Source organism: Fulmarus glacialis, unplaced genomic scaffold (genome assembly GCF_000690835.1).
Source record: "Fulmarus glacialis isolate BGI_N327 unplaced genomic scaffold, ASM69083v1 scaffold14694, whole genome shotgun sequence".
In the NCBI taxonomy this organism is placed as follows: Eukaryota; Metazoa; Chordata; class Aves; order Procellariiformes; family Procellariidae; genus Fulmarus; species Fulmarus glacialis.
This window is the reverse complement of record NW_009208836.1, coordinates 17,735-39,499: the sequence shown is the minus strand read 5'-3', so window position 1 is coordinate 39,499 and position 21,765 is coordinate 17,735. Positions and strand designations below refer to the sequence as shown.

At 34.6% G+C, this 21,765-nt stretch overlaps 1 protein-coding gene across 1 annotated transcript in view; it reads right to left on the bottom strand.

The window, feature by feature from the left end:
- Window positions 1-4,566: 4,566 nt before the first annotated feature.
- The window catches only part of CUL2 (cullin 2), a gene marked incomplete at its 5' end in the record, with an annotated part of 33,600 nt that continues 16,401 nt past the window's right edge, over window positions 4,567-21,765 (bottom strand). The window contains 10 exons of the mRNA XM_009576652.1: window positions 4,567-5,033; window positions 9,742-9,858; window positions 10,593-10,694; window positions 13,224-13,426; window positions 14,642-14,708; window positions 18,429-18,506; window positions 18,903-19,055; window positions 19,569-19,655; window positions 19,749-19,877; window positions 20,271-20,330. Of these exons, the coding sequence (XP_009574947.1) occupies window positions 4,902-5,033; window positions 9,742-9,858; window positions 10,593-10,694; window positions 13,224-13,426; window positions 14,642-14,708; window positions 18,429-18,506; window positions 18,903-19,055; window positions 19,569-19,655; window positions 19,749-19,877; window positions 20,271-20,330 (1,128 nt within the window). The remainder of the gene's footprint in view (window positions 5,034-9,741; window positions 9,859-10,592; window positions 10,695-13,223; window positions 13,427-14,641; window positions 14,709-18,428; window positions 18,507-18,902; window positions 19,056-19,568; window positions 19,656-19,748; window positions 19,878-20,270; window positions 20,331-21,765) is intronic.

The window sequence follows — 21,765 nt, the reverse complement described above, 5'->3', positions numbered from 1 at the left end:
AACCAACCAAGAGAGCATTTCAGCTTTGCTTAAATCACCATTGATAGCTTTCAGTCACAAGGGCCATAAAGACAGTGTAGAAATGAATGGTGGAAGTAATTCCCTAAACTACTAGAACTGTTTTAGAAGCGACTAACAATACCTTTTGAATTGCTTCATACTACTTGTCAGGCTTAGAAGAGTCCTTTGCTTCTCAGATGCATATGCAAGACTGGACTTACTGGGGAGACTACGGGAGCTTTCATCTTGTGCTGCGTGCTCCTGGGACAGTTGATGGGAGCAGCACCAACACATGGTTATATCAAATGCATTGCTTCTAGCACACTCCTTCCTCAAATGCGTGACAACTAATCATCAATACTGAACTAAATAGTAATCTTGTTAATTAACATATGCATGTTTAAACTATACAAAGATAATGAACACAAAAATACAACTCCAGTACTTCTAAAAGGGAGGCCAGCTGGCCAGCCTCCTCATCTTCCTCTTTCTTTTTGCTGGCTGTTATTTTCTTCCCTTATTAATGCAATTGTGAATTCTACAGAATGGAGACAATAAGAAATGCACATCCAAGCTACACGTCTGGTTACTTTTACTATCGTATTTGTTCACCCTCCGTCTTTAAAACCACACACACACATACTTGTGTTTAGCAAAGTCTTGCATTGTTTTAAAATTATTATACCCAAACAACGTTTTGACCCTTCCTCTTCTTTTGCCTGACAACTTGCAAAAACTCTGTTTTGTTATCAGCTAGGAAGTGCAGTACAACTTACCGTAAGCAAGTAAGGATAACTTCAGATTTGTAATAAGAGCAAATACTCAGTGTAAGAACAATTGCTTCTGGAGAATATATTTTCATAGATTGTAATACCCTAGATAAATTAACTCTAGGTACTTACCATATTTGTAAAGCATGGACAGGCCTAACATATTTGCCCTAGGGTACAAAAAGTTTATTCTGCTCAAGAATCAACACTATGTTGTAAGACTTGCTTTTAAAATTAAAATTATCCTTTTTTAAGGATAAGAAATGGCTTTCTAAGCATAGCTGAAAGATATCAGCTTATAAAATGTATTCCTCCTTTGACCAATTTCTGTACTCTGCTCCTTATTTGGAAAAGTGATGTACTCATTGAAAGGCTTCTTAAAAAGTAATGATACTCTCCACTTTGAAAACTGTTTTCTCACGTTATGGCCATTTAAGTACCTTTCATAGCTCCAGCAGCCCTATATGTATCAACACACTGAAATACAGGTACACATTTTTCATTCCTAGGATAAGATAATCAATCTGAAGACAAATTAAAATATCATAGAAATACATTTTCAGTTGGCGTTAAGAATTATCAGTAACACTCAATACTAGAGGTGAAACGCATTTTGACATTAGAAATTTATGAGAGGTATGAAACCATTATGTTTCCAGACTCAGATGTATGGCTCCCAATAAACTAGCAGGTCGTACATGTTAACAGGCTTATAACAAATCACAGAATCATAGAATCATTAAGGTTGGAAAAGACCTCTAAGATCATTGAGTCCAACTGTCAACCCAACACCACCATGCCCACTAAACCATGTCCCTAAGCGCCTCATCTACACGTCTTTTAAATACCTCCAGGGATGGTGACTCAACCGCTTCCCTGGGCAGCCCGTTCCAAGGCCTGACCACTCTTTCAGTAAAGAAATTTTTCCTAATGTCCAATCTAAACCTCCCCTGGCGCAACCTGAGGCCATTTCCTCTCGTCCTATCGCTTGTTACTTGGCAGAAGAGACCAACCCCCACCTCGCTACAACCTCCTTTCAGGTAGTTGTAGAGCACGATGAGGTCTCCCCTCAGCCTCCTCTTCTCCAGGCTAAACAACCCCAGTTCCCTCAGCCACTCCTCATAAGACTTGTTCTCTAGACCCTTCACCAGCTTCGTTGCCCTTCTCTGGACACGCTCCAGCACCTCAATGTCCTTCTTGTAGTGAGGGGCCCAAAACTGAACACAGGATTCGAGGTGCGGCCTCACCAGGGCCGAGTACAGGGCAAATCAACAAAATATGTACAATTATACCAGGTTCTTCTAGTGAAAAATTAAAAATGCATAGGATTTTTGGATGTCTTCGTTTTTTATTTTGCCCCTCCTGTTAATACCATTAGCACTTTGTATTTTGAAATGACACTTGCCAGATGTATTGAGTTGCACGTTGTAGCACTGCATTATAAAGCTGCATGACTGTGCCAGCAATGACTTCAGTGACCTAACTCAGCTACAGACGGCTGAATCTCTGCACTACTTTTTTCCTTAGGGGGAAGGTGTGAGTTATAAAGCAGAATTCAAAATGTTTCCCAGCTATAGCCATGTTTCCCAACAGGCACTGAAAAGACTGCGTCTGTGTATAATTATGAGAGACATTGTCTGGGGATGCCAACTGCACTGGCATATGAATGTTTTTAACTCACTAAACATGTCAGAACTCAGCAGCATGCTTATCTAAAAACCAAAATATTACTTTTGATGTTTTAGGTATGCAAAAATTCAGAGATAAGGTAATGCTAAAACCTTACACGTTTAGGCTAGAGCAGTAAAGTTTTTGTTTTGTCTATGAAGGGATTCTGAAAATAAATTTGTTAAGGCTTTTTCAAACTCAGTCTTAAAATTTTGCTACTGCAATCTAATTTAAATAAAGCTTTTATTAACCCTTTTATGAAGAAACAAGCTTAAAATCTGTTGACTCATACACAAGTTACAAGATAAAACATATTTGTTTCCAGAAGCTTTGGTGTCACTGTTAGTTTGTTTTCTGGAGAAAGGATTGGATGATTCAATGTTAGGCAATATTTTTTGTATTGTGTCATAGAATATTCCCTCTATTCTATTTTTTGTCGTAAGTAGTAATGAATTACTTTTTATAAAGCACAGAAATGTTTCACAGTGAAATAGATTAAAAGTCACTCCAGACAAAAAACTATGCTAATGTGTCTCCTGTCTACTACACTTAGTGACACTATAAGCACCTTTGCTGTCTCCCAACACACTTATACAACTCTGAACTACCACTTCAGACAATGACCTACTGCATGATCAGTTAAAAAACCCACTTCTTTAAGACATAAATCCATTAAAAAAAATCTAGATCTTAGTGCAGTGGGATAAAATACCATAAATATGGAAGAAGTGTTTAGTGCCCTTTATTGTTTATTGCCCTTTATTCACCCTCATATAGGATGAACATATATTACCACTTCTTGATGCATTCCCTAGTTAACTATACAAAGTTTACTATACTCTCCGGATGACATATGAATCCGATGCCATTTCTTAAGACACAGCAACAATCTGAGAGTCTGAGAGAAACCTTTCATACAGTGAAGAACTAAAAAAAGAAAAAAGAAGGAAAAAGCTCCCCCCAAAGGGTTTTTTCCTTTAAAAGTAATTCTTGATCTGTGGACTTTTAGTAGGTGATGAAATATCACACAATCTAAAAAAATATTGCAAATATTATGTATTTACATATATATTTTTATACGCACACAAATAAAATTTGGCAAAAATGGAACACTTGAAGTTAACTTAGTAATTATCCTGGCAATAACAATTGCAGGCGTAGCCATGAGGAAGCTCTTTTCCACAGCAGGCATTCAGTGTGTTCACTGAAACCCCAATTACTTCCAGCGGTAGAGTTAGTACCTTTTAAAATTATACTCTGCTTATGTGAGAGTGAACTGTCACCATGCCATCCCTGATGAACAATGCAGGACATCAAATAGCCCATATTTCTTGTCCTGCCCAAATAGCTAGAAATCTAATTGGGGCAGAGGAAAACAAAATAGGATAAATACAACCATATGAGTTAGGCAGGAAAACAGAAAAAAACCATATGGGCTTATGTGGAAACAAACACAGGTACCTATCCATGTAGTGTTTCTACCCAATGCATTAGTGAAACATTTTTTCAATTACCAGTCTGCTATATTCTTTCCCATTAATAGGGTGGTTTCACAAGCCACTGAACTGTATCTTTGATATTCATGATAACCATTCCTAACTGTTTGTGAACTACACCACTTAAATCCCCTCAAATGTCTGTTTATTTTCTCTTGTAACATATTCCTACAGTGTGAGATTAAGAGACACAGAGTAGGCCTTCAGGCACTAAGAATGTAAGTTAGCCTAATCTCAAGAAAACAAGATGTGTTAACACTTAACCATAAGTATTTTTTTATAATCACATCAAACATAACATACCTGGAATTCAGTTTTATATAAATTAGTTCTTATGTCAGATCTACTTCTGAGGTTATCCAAAACCCAAACACATAACATTATTTTTACTCTTCCAGGTCTGAATAGTATTTACAGACATTAATGCTATATTCATTTCTACAATCATTCGAGACACATTATATAACTTTATTTTTTTTTATTTGACAAGCAGCAGTATCATGTTCGTCATTATTTTTACATTTTAATGTAGATACAATTATTAGGTTATCTGTCATATTACAATATTTAGGGGTTTTTTTTGTTGTTGTTGTTTTTGTTTTGTTGTTTTTTTTGTTGTTTTTTTTTTTTTTACTTTGTCTTAAGATACATTAAAAAACATCAACTGCAAACGTGAAAGGGGAGGAAAAAAAAAAGCATGGTACCCAACCAATTTTCCACATTTCAGCAATACTTCACTCGTTCTTTTAGTAAAGTTTTAAGAAATGTCATAATGACATGAGCTTGAAATATCTATAGGCATTTTCATTGACGCTCATGACATGGCACTGGTGATGTTGTAAACAGCAGAAAAACAGGGGCTGCCAAGTGACCAATTATGGAAGCACAGGCCTGCCTCTTCCCACAGGAACACACCAAACAGTGACAGCAATGATCTCCTTACAATCATACCTGCAGGATAGCAACATCATGCTACATAACTGTATTCGTCTGCAGAGGCCTGGCTTCGCTCTATGTACTGTTTGTCTATCAGAACTTCAATACACTTCTTAATCATGCTGATACTTGGGTTAAACCTAGCTCTTGATTGGCTAATTACCTGCAAAAGAAAGACACGTTTTTTGTGTTATTTTTATTTACAACAGTTAAAAATGCTACAGAAATACTCGCTAAGGGCACTAACGCAAACTCAGTATATTTTTCTTTTAAAGCCAGGATTAAATAAACCTGGAATAGTTCATTTATAACAGTCAACAAAGCTTCTCTATACATTAGTGTCAGGACACTTAAACCAACTGTTCAGCTCATTGGTTAGTTTGCCTGCATGTTAACCAGATCTTTTCAATCCTCTTGCTTGCTTAATTTGTCACAGTACAAATGAAGATAAATATTCTGGTTAAAAATTAATCTAATATTAACACATTTCTTCACTTTATTATTATCACAGTTTAAGCAAAGTGAAAATTTTGTAAATCCATATGTGCCTTTCCATGCTGGCTCTGCTAACTGACTTCTCTTCCTAGACTAGGTCCCTTTTACTGCTGTTTATGTACTTTCATTGTTCTGGAATATTTAATTTATGGACTCCCAAATTTTGTTTGAGTTACGTCAGTCTTACTTGGAAATTAAATGCCTGAAGAATGTGTTAATCTTAGTTTTCATAATAGTTTATACAATTCTGAATGGTTAAATTTCACTTGATTGTAATTTTCAAAACTACCTCTAAAGTCGAACACAATTTTCTTCTCATCCATCACCATTTTTGTTATCATAAAAAGATAGAGAAGATATTTTCATTTAATAAAGATTCATGAAACCTGTGTTTTCTTTACAGCATTAAAAAGACATGTTTAAAAGACATGTAAACAGGTACATAGCAAATTACCAAAAAATCTGACTATAATGTTATAGTAAGACCTTATTGATAGCACAGTTTAAATATATTAAAAATGCAACCTATCCTCAGAACTTTTACTGCACTAGACAATCAAATTTGCAAGACAAAAAAACCACTCCTGTTTCAGGAAATTTGCTGAAAAGCCCTAGATGACACTTTTCATCAGAAAAGACACGGCCCAAATAGTAATCATTTTGTAGAGTTACACTACTTCATTGCTGTTGCAGTTGCCAGGATATGAGATGTGAGCTGGATCCCCTGCAGTGCTGTATACCTGGTCCTGGAAGGCACTCGAACTGCTCAGGTGTCTGGAAAGTGTAAATGGAGTCCCCCTACCACTGACCTCCTTTCCTATACAATTTGAGACAATCAGGATGAACCTCTTTCCTCAGTCACTGAAGATAGCCCTTCGATTTGGCAAGTTCCATCTGGCTATGCTGGAACTTTGCAATACATACAGTAAAAAATTATTTATTGTAAAAACAAATGTATATATATGTATTGTGGAAGAAACTGCCACTGCAGGCAAAACTTCAGATGTCTCTTAGTAGTTCTCAGTTTTGCTCATTCTCATGTAGAGAAGAGGAGAAAATGGTGTGTAGTAACAGAATATGCGTATCTATTAACTTGGAAAATTTTTCAAACAAAAGATCTTACTACTCAGGTGTCACAATATATTTTGCCTGTAGTTTCTCATTTGTTCTGTAAAAAAAGTGATTTTTATTTCAGCTGGATTTCCTGTTTTCTTTACAACTTTTCACAGCTGGCTTTGTCCCAGCTCTAGAGCTTGCTGGAGCCCTCTGTGAGCCAACAGAACTCACCAGGTAGAATTCACCCAGCAAAGAAAACAAAAAGCTCAAAAGAGCAAGCTTTGTCGGGCTAGCAGCCAAGGGTCTGGTACATTCCACAGCAGTACAAATGAGAAGAAACTTGGTGCTAACAAGCTGATAGGTCTGCTCAGATTTCACCTAACTTCAGTCCTATACTCAAACCGATTGTCATCATCATACTTCATGTATTTACTTAGGACAGAGAGAAGAAAAGGTAGGATTTTGTATTGGTAAGATTTTTTTGGTTTTTGTTTTATTAAAGATAATACAAATAAGAAGGTTGGATACAAATACCTGATGGTCAGAATAAAAAATTTTCTGGGAATGACTGCACTGATGTTTTCCCTCCACTACTCCCACTGACCTTACTCATTTTAAGGGAAAAGCTACCTCATCCTGCAAGCGACTGCAGCATGGAGCTAGAAGCAAAACTATCAGGGTGTATCTAACACAATTAACAATTCAGCAAAGACCACATGTTAACATATAGAGGTCTACTGAGGGCCTTGAGTATTTTCTTGGACACCTCATCCTAAATGAAATGTGTGGTGCTGGAGTCTAACTGTTAGAATCAGAGCTAACTACATTAAGGCTAGGGGTCTTTGAATCATACCTCTAATAACAATATAATTCTGCCGTTATATCTCAGAAAAAATATTAATGAGTCAAGAAAATATTAACCATTCACTCCTTTCAAAAGATTCATTCTTACTCCTCAAGAAGTCAGACTAGAAATTTTAAGTGAATACATTATACATAAGTATATAAACATCATGATAAAAGTAACAGTGTCACCATAATTAGTAACAATATCACAAATGAATGTTTTAAGAAATAAAAAGGCTCTTGACGGTAAATCAAATCTTACTACTAGGTTTACAGGGGAAAAAAAAGGAATTTGGACAGCCAAGAAGTTAGTTATGTATGCTCTAAAAGTTTAATAGAAGTGATGGTTATTAAGTTTTTAATAAAGGTCAGTCTAGTGAGAAAGCTGAGCATGTTCAACTCAGAACCACCTGGCAGTTTGGCCTTATTCATACAACATGAAGCAAAACAAGTTACTGAGCTCAATGCAGACATAACTAAAAACTTCCACTTAACATGAGATTTCCATCTTTGTGTTTAAGCATTAACTATACAAAAATGTGTCTCCCCACAATTTGCTCTAAAACCTGGCAATAATAAGTGCCTAAGAGTACATCTATATCACAGACTGTAGAGAGGACACCTAACATTTTAAAGAATCAAGCTCAGGTCCCAGTAACAGTTTAGCTGAGGCAGCATGGAGATTGACACAAATTAATTCAGAGTGCAAAAAAGAAGGAAAAATTAACCCTAGTGGATTTTTTCATACTGCTTCACCTTATTGCTTGAGGTTTCACAATTGCTCATTCAAGGCTACATCAAGTCCCCACACTACACTGCAGCATAGATATTAACTATTTAAAGCCTAGCCTTCAGTTTTAAATGCTCTAATCCATCTAGGATATAAGTAGTATTCAAAATTGAGAACTAAAGACTAAATGATAAAAGAAATTATTTTCAAGAGAGTCATAAATTTAGTTAAAAGCCAAGGTGAAAAAACAAAACAGGTGGATTTGGCTGGCGATAGATAAATGGAGCACCAACTTTACTCTCTACCTAGTTTTTAACTGAGTAACAATCAAAATATCCACCTTTCTTGCAAAGCATGAAAAAGCTCCTGATGTTAATAGACCATACTTTTCTGCAAGAGTACTGCAAGAGCAAAATGCAGCAGAGGCATGTCAGATAGTGCCTCCTGAGTTAAACAAAGGAAGAAGCAACCAGAAAGGATTTTTTGTAATCTATTCCACCATTATAAACTGGACTCAAGCAAAGTACACTTTGAAAACTTTTTCTAAGAATTTGAAAAAAAAGTATTTTCAAAGATGAAACAGGGCTTGCCTACCATCTTCTAGTTTTAATTGTAAATTCCTACAGGATTTAATTATAATTGCATGGATGATTTAAGTAACAGGAAACCAAATAACCAAAGATTTTGAGTAGTAATCAGGACCTACGCTGCCTCATCTTTTAGATATTCGAAATCAGGTTTGCTAAATTAAGCTACCTTTCAGAGTATTTTTGTTAGCACTATTACAATATCCAAAACCTTTAAGATGTCTCACATTGCAAGTTCTGGGCTTCCAAGCTCTCTGTAGCTGCTTATTTCTTTTAGGAAATAAAAATTAAGTGGTGGGTGTGGTAAACTCTTTCCTTCCATCACCACAAGACATAAACATACAGCAGATCTCAAAGTGACTGAATGCCTCTCCACCTCCATGCTCAAAATGGTCCAATAAAGCAAGAATCTTTATTCCCTCTCCCAGCAGTCCACTCTGAGGCTATCCAGCAAGGTTCAGGAGACACAGGAATGAATTAGACTGAAGAATGAATGCCTTGGAAGGCTGAGAAAACTAAAAATGGGAACTGGTTGGTAGGAGCAAAGGTTACGTTGGAGTAAGAAATACAATTAGGCAGGCAACTAGCACAGATGGGAAAGTGCGAGAAAAACAAAAGAAATAGCACTTCCTTCCCAGCCAGTCTGTCACAGTTCACAGATCATTAATCTAGAATCTAAAAAATCTAGACAACTGTACCACTTAATGGAAAAGGGAGATCAAGAAATGCATGTCTACGTACTAAGACAACTTTTAAAATTTAAGCCATGAATTAGAATAAAATCACAATTAGAGCTCAAAATTGGCTAGGTGCTTCTATGGGAATTCCATACCTAGAATACCCATACTCAGGTTTTCAATTGAACCTATAGCTCTGGCAATGATTCTTACAGGATACGACATCTGTCGGCATAGAACCACCCAACAGGAAAGAGCAAGCACAGAGGCACTTAATGCTTTAGTGCTAAGACACATTTCAAGATTGAGGGATCACAGCTAGTGCCCCAGTACCGCAGTTCAAAGTAGACTCCATGAAATTCTCACTAATTTCACTGAAGTATTAGTTTTGACATGGGAGAGTTTTGTGGTCAGATGATTTACTCAACTAACCTGTAAGATTTTCATCAAATCATGTTTAAGAGGAGGATTTCATCTTACCTCCTGAATAAGAGCATTATGTCGCAACACTTTACGTGCTTTCATGATACGGACTATAGCAGCTTGAAGATACATTTTTCTGTCTTCATCTACAGCACTTCTGGTCTGCTCCATCTCCTGCGATATAGAAAGAACAGTAATGCTTAAAATATAGTCAGATCAATAAACACTTCATAAAAGTATCCTGAATCTATACTTTTTGCTTTATTAGAAGTGGTCAATTAATACAAAAATCTAGGTGAAATTCAACTCCAGGCAAAGTACTTCCATAAATCAAGAATACCAGGTTTCATGAAAGTCAGCGGGAAGGTAGGAGAGAGACATTCAAACCAGCATTTTTGCTAAGGAGAAAGGCAGACAGAATTTACTATAATGTATTGAGTTTGGAAGCGCATACATTTCTTGTACAAAATCCTGTGTCTTAGGAGATAGACAGGCAACACGGATTATCAACACTGGAGTTAATTTTAGTTGATGAAGGACACAAAACCATAGGAAAGCAGATTGGTTCTGCTGTTCCTGGAATAAGCTGCTTTTATAAACACCACGAACAAAAAAGTCTCATTAGATAAGACAAGCTAAATGTCAATCCCAATTGGTACAAGAGAAATGCCTCTTCTTTATCTTTTTCTTCCTCTTTCATATTCCCTATTCCATCTTCTCCGGCCTATATTTTAAGTACAAAAAAATTTGCAGTGCTTAAGCTTTAAACTTAAACAATTTCTTTACAGTGATGTAAATCTTACACAAGGACTCTTATGTCTGCTTACACCAAACTAATACAATAAATTCAATTTTAGAAAAATAAGCTTCCTAATATGTTCAAGCTAGAAACATCAAAGAATACTTGCCTGTGGTGTGTCTTTCTGCATTGATGTAGTAATTTTAAATTTTGTTCGTTTACTGCTGAAGTTCATATTTAATGAAAACGTAGACTCTGTCTCTATATCTTCCTGCAATAAAGAATCTTTTTAAAAAATCAGAAATGGAACAAGACAATGATAACAATTTACTTTGAAAAATCACAGTTAGGGGCTTGCATACATACAAACAACTTCAGCAGATTTGTAGTTGGAAATTCTAAAATGCCACTTGAACCAGGGCAATTTTTTAAGTTGCAGTTTAACTAACCTAAAAATCAAGTCTATTTTAGAGAACACTATAAAGAACTCTGACACACATGAATATTGTTAACAAGTCAATATGATTAAAGCAATTTCAGTTTTAATACTTCGACAGCTTATCTTAGTTGCAAACACTCTCCATTTCAACTCATTTTCTCCCTTCAAAGAAAGTAGGATTTGCATTTATTTATGGCAGAACCTCAAGAGAGAGCTGTTGCTTTCACAACTATTACTAATGTTGCCTTCCAGAATTTAAGGAAACACATCTAAGCATTTTGTTATGTTATAGCAGAAACAGTTGACAAACTGTTCTACAGTTCCATATCTATCTCTACATTTCTAATTTTTCCTGTCAGAATCTCAATTCTTTTCCACACATGTAAAAGTCCGTTTCTTTCAATAAACAGTAACTACTCCCTGCAGTCCAAACACCTTTACATTCAACCAACAGGATGACCTGACCAATCTGTGCTGTTTCCAGGCACGAGTCTGTACAAGTATTACCAATTTCCAGCAGAATAAAGTTACTGGGCTTCTTAGACTTTGGAATCTTGCCAAACCATGGTTGCCTCAAGTGCAAATACTTTAGTAAACACAGTCAATATTTATCTAAATATATACTCAAAACAATATTAATTCTAATTTTATATTCTGCAACAAATATTCTTTATTATAATATATTATAATATCCAGGCATAGTATAGAAAATTTAACATAAAAACGCAAAGATCAACAGCTTTAAGAAATATAAGCTAACATTAAATTTTAGCACTATTGTGCTTACATGGTTGAGTATAACCCAAAATAAATTGTGTTGTGCATGAACTCAAAAAGCATGATTCTAATGAACCAACAAAGATTTTGCCAAAAGTTTTTTTTTTTTCTTTTTTTTTCTCTTTCAAAAAACCCCAACCAAACAAAAGCAAACTACAGCATTTAATACACTGTACTTTTCTGTGCTCAGATACAGGTAAAGAGAAGTTAGTGTATTTAATTTCACTGGTTAAGCCACTACAGTTCACTGGCTTATTCAATAAGTAAGCTGACAGACTGTCTACAGATCAGCTTTCACATTGCTGGATGGAGTGCAAGGAAAATAGAATTAGCAGAGATGTTTGACCACAATAGCCTGCAAGTTAAAGAATCAGAAAACGTAGTGGTAAACATTAAAAGGTAAAAGGCTTGGAAAGCTATACCATTTGCTCTTCAATGACGTATGCTTAAAGAGACTGGCCAAACCTGATAAGGCAGATATAAATAAATGTAAATCCTTTAAATAATGGGCAGCTTTCTATGATTATGAAAAATCTCACTGTTTTCTGTAATAGCTCCCAGTGTTATATTTCACCCATGGTTTAACAGACATCTTCCCAGCCACTGTTTCAACCTCAGCTCATTTCTAGATATCGGAAGCATGTCCTATGCTTCAGCCAACCATCAGATCTTCCTTGTGATCTCACTTTCCATTTTCTAATATTTTCCTGGTTAAAAAAAAAAAGCAGCTATCAGAGCAGCTTTGGATTTCTTCTCCTAAGCGAAGCGAACAGTTTATCTCAGTTTCTCCTGCCTGATACTGTCTGAATAACTTGGGCTTTCTGGGCTAGCTGGAAGCACATGCTGAAATTTGTATGGAATGCACAGGCACTTCTGTAGTGTTTCTTAACAGACATCTGTGCCCTTTGCAGTATGGGAAAAAGGGTAACTGGATTCACGTAGGTTGTACAGAAGTATGAGGCAGACTCAAAAACAGAACCTGTATCAACCATTGCCTTAACCACAAACAAAGCTCAAATATTACTAGAATTCCATGAAACTAATGGAATGACGGAGTTTGGCTAGTTGCAGAAAAATCCCCTCACACAAGCCCCCCTTGCTCCCCTTCCTCCTCCCTCCTCCTCCCGTAATGTGTCAGCAAGAACATGGTTGCTGTTACTTTCAGTCTCTTAATCCCACAATTATTTTTTTCAGGACCTGTATAAGACTCTTTGGTTTACTACTCAGGCTCCTTCTCACGATTCAGTACAACTTTGAAAGTGGTGTATTTAAAGAGTATTACCCTCCAACAGCAGTGAGTCTAAAGCCATATGGATGAAATGCAACAGAAACAATAAAAAGTCCTAGCATTATTACCTTTTCAGCATACCATGCTGTTATAAGCATACAGAGCAAACAAAGATAGTCTACTTCTTCCTGTCTCTTTCCTTGTAAATACAAATTCATAATTGTTCACAAGGGTCAATAATACAGTTTAGGAAAAAAAGGCAAACAGTGGATTCTTTTACATTAAAAAAAGCCCTCAACAAATAGTAGAATCACAAAACTGAAAATATGAAACTTTTTTATACCATTACTGCATACCTTGTCTGAGTCATGGTTGATCATTTTGACATCAAGTAAGGATTTGATGGTTTTTGTCAGTTCCTTCTCATTCATTTGTGTACTATCCTGAAGCTCCTTGTAACTGACAGTTTCACTGTTGTTGAAGGCAAGCAACACTGCCATTTGGTATGTTGTGACCATGGCTACATAAGGTTTGCACAAATAATTCATTTTTACTTCACCTGTAATGATACAAGTAGTATTTTATAAACTGATGAATTGTGCTGAAAAGTCATCTGAAGCCTAACTACTAGAGCTCCTCCTACATTTCCAGACATTCAATTCACACATCAGTATGCATTTAACACTTGGAATGGGAAGATGAAAACTGATGTTGTGAATTTATACAAACAGAATGTGGTCTGCAACAAAAATAACTCTGATTATGATTACTAGAACAGTAATGTTTTCAAGGAAAAAGGAAACCTACAGTGTTCAATTTGAATAATGCAATATAATTTATAGTAATAAAAAAAAGGAAATTCCAAATAGCCTCAGCGCAGTGCGATGCATAAACTTCAATTAGTAACAGCTTACACAGAATCACAGAATAGTGATTACAGGAAAGTTGTTCCAAGGAAAGATTTAAAAACAAAATAAAAGCAAAATAAAAGACTTGTCCAGTAAAATTTTTCACAATATTCTTATATTCTTTAAATTCCCCAGAAATTAAAAAAAAAAAAAAAAAAAAAAAAGCACTGAAGAAATCTGCCTGAAAGCAGATTCAGATTTTCTGTGTGAAAGTGAGTATGAGTTAATGGCAACCTTCTATTATCAGAACTAAATTTTCATTACATTATATTGTATGCTAGCCTGGTTTTCACCTCCACATAACATGTTTTGGTGCTCAGTCGTTAAAGCCTGATACTGGAAGCACTTGAAGTAAAATATGATTGACTGATACTTACTAAACTAAGCTACAATTTTATATCTCTTCTAAGATGTTTTTTAACATATATTGCTATATAATAAATGTAAGCATAAGTAAATATATATATGTATTTACTTAGATACCTACATATCTGAGTAAAACAGTATAATATGCATTCTTAAAATTATTTAATATTCAGCTAAGGGACATCTGATACTACAGAGACAATTCCAGGGCAATTGTTATTAACTCAGCAGTTCTGCAGTCCTGTTTTGTAGTTAAGAATGTATAACTCTAGTTTTACTTGGATTTAATAAATCACAGATAACATACGCAAGTTTACAAAACGTAAATTTTGGAAATACTAAGCAGCAAATATTAAATTAATTTATAATGCAAAATAAGTCAGTTGACTCTATATGAATCATAATGTTCCAACTCCAAAGTATGTTGCCATTTGAAAAGTACTTTTAACAAATACTGTCAGTTGTACAGAGCATAAGTTTAGCAAAGCACTTATTTTTACCTGTACAAAGATAATGTAACCAAGTAAGCTTCCTTCCACTAAAATGCTGACTGTAAAATAATTCAAACTGCAAAACAAAATGAACTTCAATTAGTCACACATCTAACTACTTACAATAGTTTATTATCACACTACCACCCCAGTGAAGAAATACTGGTTTTATGTTCACCATATTGGACGCAAACATTGCAGACCAATTCATGACAGCATTTTCCTTTAGAAGATGGATGATGGACTGAACAACAGTCATTTACTGAACTACTTGATGTTAATATTAATATTAACATATCACTTGATGACTAAATCAAAAAGATTGTTGACACATTCATACTCTCAAGCATAAAATACTGTAGTTAAACAGTGTTCCAAAGAAGTATCAACTCTACTGAATTTAGAAGAATTTCTAGGAGGTTTAGCAATCAATCTTATTGGGTTTTATTATTCTGTTCCTTCCAATTCCATATAAAAACAAGTGTATTTTTATTTTTTCACCTTGGTGAAATCGTTCTATATTCCATGGCTTTGATATCCTATTTAAAATCAATTCAGAAAATCCATTTTACTATTGTTTTTTTTTTTTAACAACATCCTTCTTTTAGTTAACAGGTATTTCCCATGGTCAGTTACACATTGACTTTCATGACGAAACTCATCTTACATTCCTGAACATATTTTTAGGGGGAATTCCAAAAGAGCAAGCTTGAAAGTGGGCATGGTTTCTGCCATCTTCCAATTTGGGTTTCAGTCTAGACACAACCACACAGTTTGCAAACATCTCAGAATCAAGAAGTGACTACAGATCCTCAAATTTCTGGTGAAACCTTCCAAAACCTATTTTCACAAAGCAGCACACATTTATGATTTAGGAAGTAACATTTCAAAGTTGTTCTGACACCCAAAAATTGAAGCATCCTCTCAAAATCAGTATTTTAAAAATCTTATATGCAAAACTAGCATTAGTATTAATGCTAATTTCTTCCTTCTTTTTTTTTATTTTTACACGAATTTCTTGTCATTATGAGAAGTGCTACATCAGTCATTCTGGAAAGCATTTTTTACTGTTACTTAAATTATACACACACGAATATATATCAGAACAGGAATATGAAAAAAATTACCTCTAAGCAAGAAAAGGCCTTAAAAACAACTTTAAAATTCCTCTCTAAGAAATGAAGTTTTTGGTTTTGTGCAAGTGAAAATTAGCCAGTTTGAAATCTGGCACTAAATGGCACAAACTGGCTACTGCAAATAAGACCAGAAGACTGTAGGAATGCAATTCCTAGAAGATTCTTTCAAAGCTATGTTTATGTACATTTAAATGTCATTTTCACCAACAGAGAATATAAGAAGGAAGGGCATAAATGACCTGTGGACTGTATAAGAGAAATAAAATTTACAGAGAAGCAGCAAAATCATCTTATTCTCATATTATATGCAGTCCATCAATCCTGCCATTCCTGGAAACTAGCAAGCAGTGGAGGGAGAATAAGAAAAATTCCTAGGAAACGAAATGAAGCACCGGATTTTGAAGAACAAATGAAGATATTCCAGAATGGGGGGGGGAATCTTTTGAGGACATGGCTTTCAGCTTACTTACTCTGTGGGCTAAACTGATGCAGAAAAGTTACTCCAACAGGAAGGAAAAGAAGAATTTCTCCAAAGACTAAAGTAGAAGTTTATGGCAAGGCTTGTAAAAATCAGATTTTATTTTAACATATGTAATATAAGAGTCTGATCATTTTGCTTGTAAGGAGAAATATAAAAATGGGGATTTTTAGTAGCATTTTAGTAGCTAGAGCATTCTCTTGGATGTCCTCTGAAAATAACTGAAATTTGGCTGAAAATCCAACAGAAAAATTAAAATACAAATTTGACCTTAATCCTACGTATTATTCCTATAGCCAAGAAGAATAAATCAGACTGCATATATTGGCAAGTGCCTGCTAAACCTTAGTTTTAGTATTTAAGCAGGTTTGGTGTTTTGGGTTTTTTTGTTTGTGTTTTGTTTTTTGGGGTTTTTTTTTGTTGTTTTTTTTTTTAAAAAGAAAAAAATTCAGAAATTTTGCTCTCATACTTCCTATCTGAAAGAAGCAAGAAAGTGCGGCTTGCAGACTAATCCTAATTTAAGGTCTAGCTATTTTTTGGCAATGAGAAAAACTTAAGCAGATTCAAAGAACCTTTCCTTAAAATTGAATCAAACCTCCCTACACCCCATGTAGCCAACACTGTGTACACATCAATTTGGCTTACTCTGATTTGGTCTGGCAACGCTGATTAACATCGAAGGAAAATACAAGAAGGGGGACTTGTGACCTCTTTAAGAATCTGGTGTTTTTCCACCCACAAGCTTATGTAGTATGAAAACCAGTATCTGTATTCAAATAAATATATATTTATAGGAAGCTCCAGCAGTCTCAGAGCCTGAAAAAGCTGCTAAGCAGTTTGTCCAATTACAGAGGTACTCCAATACTTTGGAGTGCAACTGCAAAATGTTTTTTCTTTCTAAATCCTGGCCAGAATCCTGAGAGAACTCTCTCTTCATGGGTCAAATGATCAAATTTGACAGTAAAGACAGATGATGTCAATTTTTTAAAGACTCCCCAAGGTCATGTTCTGTTTCCTCAGGAGATTATGAGTGCAATTTAGAGCATTAATTCCAGCTAGGTGACACATGAACAAGTTTGCTCCTTTGAACTGGCAAAACAGTGAAGCTAGGCAAGCAACCCAGACTCTGAGCTGCTTCTAATACACAACTCCATAACAATTTTCCACTGAGGCACAACTGACAATACCCGTATTTTAAACCCACAAAGAAGAGCAAAATGTCATCAATCACCTTCTGTGGATCCCATAGTATGGGTTGGAAACTATTATATTGCTAAAACCAAGGGCCACGTAATACAGGGGAAATAAAAGCAGAATAAATAGTTCTAATACATAGTAGTAATACATGAAAAAGCTCCTTCACCACAGAAACAGACATTTGCCATTATAATTTAGATCAGATAGCAATTTAAGTTATAAAACCTGCTTAAAAAAATCTGTTATGTCCAATAATACGAAATTTTTATTGCCTAAAATGTGCTTCACCATTAAACACATTTTAGCAAAGTCTATTTAGGCATATTTATTGCCTAAAATGTACTTCACCATTAAATACACTTTAGCAAAGATCAACACACATATTCTGTATTTTAACACAAACATTGTACCGATAACATTTAGAACACAATAATATAATCAAAAGTAATAAAATATTCCACCTCTACAAAGCAGAAATAATCACATAAAAAGAGAGTATGTGGCCAAAGTAAAACCTTTTCTGCTTTGAGAATTTGCAAAATTAGCTTTAAAGAAGTTTGTATGAAGCTTAATTTTGAATGGCTCCTATGAAATATGGGACAAGAAATCTGTATCTGCATTTTAATCTGCTATTAAATCTGTTCAGATTTAATATTAGAAACAAAATCTTCTTTTATCTAAAGATTAGGAATTGGTTTTTAAGCTAAGAATCAACCCAGTTCATCTGATTGTATTTATTAGTATCTCCCTCAATCACAAAGTGTAGAAGACAGATGGGAAAAATGAGGAAAAGCTATGCAAATACATACATAAATTCAGTATGTCATTTGAGTCACCTTTCCAAACTTCATATGGACTGGAAACAGGATAGCCATGATTTACAAACAAAATGAAGCAGCTCAGGTTTTTCTCTGTTAGAGTGATCTTTTATTTGGAGTTATTTTACATTTTCCACATGTTTACAAGAAGCCTCCTACTAACCTACCATCTGTACACTTTTTTCCAGTTCCTGAGGAATTGCAAATGTAGAAGAAGGAGCCTGAGTTAGAGGCCATGCACCAGCCTAAAGGTATCAGGAAAAATAAAAGCATTAACATTTTTATACAATAGATACATTAAGAAAAACATAACACTATTAAACAGATCTATAGTGTGTATTATGCCATAAGACATTCAATTTAGACCCAAAGTTTTACTGCTCATTTTTTACTACTCATTATGCATGCCCCACTGAGGTATTGATTCAAGACAAGAACACAAGTCATTTTACATCACTACTGTTTATGTGCTAGTGGGTTAATTTTAAAAAGAAAAACTAGGAAAATAAATTATTCCACAATGATCACAAGGTGTCAGTTTCCATACGAGAAGTATTCATAGTTAGAAAAATTGTTCATTTGTTATCAAAACATAAAAATTAAGTACAAATAACTCAATAGTAATAAACATACATTAGTACCTGTAGAACATATATCTGAAAACTAATTCCCAAATCTATAATTGTGTCCTGGTTTTTGATAAAGTTGTTGAATTTATTGTTGAGATCAGCACTAACACTCATGTCTGTATACATTCGATGGAGCTTGCTCGTAAATTCATAACCACAGGCTTGCTGTGAAGAAATATTGTAACAGGTTTCACAGTGAAAACAGTACTTAGATAAATTATGCATATTCACTACTAAAACATGAAAATCTAGTCAGCAGAGCATTGTTATAATATTTACACTAGAGAACACTAGATACAATAGAAAACAAACATTACAAAAGAAAACTATCAGATTTATCTTAGTTTCACTTTCTATACATTGATTTATATGAACAATGTTATTTTATAAAATTGAAAGATAGAGCTAGTTTATGAAAGTCCTTGGTACTTTTATATTGTAAATATGAATTATTTGAACACACTTAATAATACAACCCAAAACCTCATAAAAATCTAACGCCTAAGTGATACTTGGCCATCTATCTTTCACAGACTACCAAGAAATTAGTTTTTCCTTTCAGCTATTGGAAACAGGTTCTACTGATTGCTAAGTTATCTCTGGCACCCTCTGCTGCTCCCTCTCAACATTACATACTCCTATGTTTGTTTATTCTGCATTAGAAGAGTATCACATTACCTTTAGTTTATTAATCATGGCTTCTTCAGAATCCATAGACATAGACAAACCATGAATTAATCTTTTTGCCAACATTCTGGCATAGAACTGCATAAAAAAAAATCAGATATGAGGATTTTTAAAAGCATAACCACATTCTTAAATGCAACGTTTTAACATTTATTGAATATCAAAAGTTACCTTTTGGAATACATCTTTGTCATCAATGTATTTGAAAACAGTAATGAAACTTGTAAGTTTGTCTTCCACTTCATTCTCTGTCATTCCTTTTGCTGATTTCTTCAACAAGTTGTCACAATACTTGGCCAGCTCAAGTTAAAAAAAGAAAAAACAAACCCAAACCTACTTGTCAAGCTTGAGAACAAATGTATGCCAAGGTATTCTAAACTTGTACACAAAAGTTAAAGCATGAAATAAGTCACAGTCTATAGTCTCATGTTGTATTACAAGGGCTGTATTCTTAGGTAAATGGCATATACTACACCCACAGAAAATACAAATTCTGTGTCAAAAATTACAATTCCACCAATTTTGCACACCCACAAAATATGTGTGCAGGTTATGTTATTTATTACTATTGAAATACACACCTGAGGCTGACTTAGTGTGAGAAATGGATATTCATGTGATGGACCCTATGCCAACTAATTTGACAGTTATAAAAAAGTATTATTACTTTCTACGATGATATACATCACTTACCAACTCAGGTGCTTTGCAGATCGACTTGGGCTCCCTGTAGTTAACTACTGATGTCAAAGCCTACATAGTAACATAGAGCAAAGAGAAAAAATGTAAATGACTTAAAACTTTTTCTTTTATGAAATTTGAAGAAATCAAAAAAATGTTCAGGGCAAAGACCATTGAGACCCCATAAAACTGAACTACACAAAAAGGGACCAAAAAAGAAACAATGAATAAAAGGGTCTGAATTACTGCTCTGTGAGAATTTGTGTGTTGAACATTTTAAAGTTGAGATTTAAGTAGAAGTGGAAAGAGTAGAGGAACAGAAGTTAATTGCAGAAAGCAGGAGAACAAATTAAGTTCTGATTAGAAACTTAAATGTAAAAGCATGAAGATTTTGGTATACAGCAATATGTATGGTCCAAAAGTATGGATGGAAAGAAACTGAGGAATAATTGCAAATAAAGCAGATTTGAGCAGCAGCACATCAACAGCAGCTTACATCAACAGCATGTATCTTGAGCTGAAAAACATACATGGTATGCTCACAACAGTAAGAAAGGACAGATCTTTTGGTTGTTGGACTTTTTGATAGACTAAAGAAGAGAAAAAAATATTGTTGAAAGTGGAAATTCAAAGCAATGCAATACAAAAAATATGGTAGCTGAAGAAAACCTGAATATGAGAAAAAGGAAAAGGAAGGAGATAACGGCAGTTTAGAATCGGAAATTGTAAATAAAGATACCAGAATCATCAAGATTAGACATATATCACATTTAAATTAACATTTTAAACTAATACGGAACCAAAAATATTGCATGACCATAGTTCCTAGGAATTATAGTTCCTTCTATGGAAGGAAAACATTATTATTGTTGTTACTATAAAGAAGAACCAACAAGCAACTCTTTTGTATGATGCTTCGACATTCCAACATTTCATCCAATATCCTTAGAATCCCTGTGAGAAAGAAATGCATGACTTGACACGAAATATGAAACTCTGAAGCTTAAAGCACTCTTTTGCAATAATACTGGAGGCAACAATAGCAGTTTTGATACCCACCATGAAAAACTGACAGCAGATTAAGCTTTTAAATATTTATTGCAATAAATATCACTGAAGTGAAGAATCAATGTATTTAAGGAAAAAGTACATTGCCTATGTGCTAGCAAATGTAGTTGTCAATCTCATGTTACTCCACCTTCTGGTACATGACATTAATTGCAATTGAGACAGAAATGTATTAGGGTACTGAAACAAGCATTTGTTTTAAAATACTAAATAATTATTTTCTCAATATCACAAATACAGATGAGTAACTACTATTGATATTATTACTGGTATTTTCATCACTATGTCTTTCCAGATTAACCTTGGCTGAAAATTACCAAAGCTTAGACTACGACCCTAAACCGCAATTACTGTAAACAGCACAAAAGAGCAATGAAATGTATGTATGCATCCTATAACAGGAAATTATACATAGAAAAGTAGTAGGTGCACTCACTAA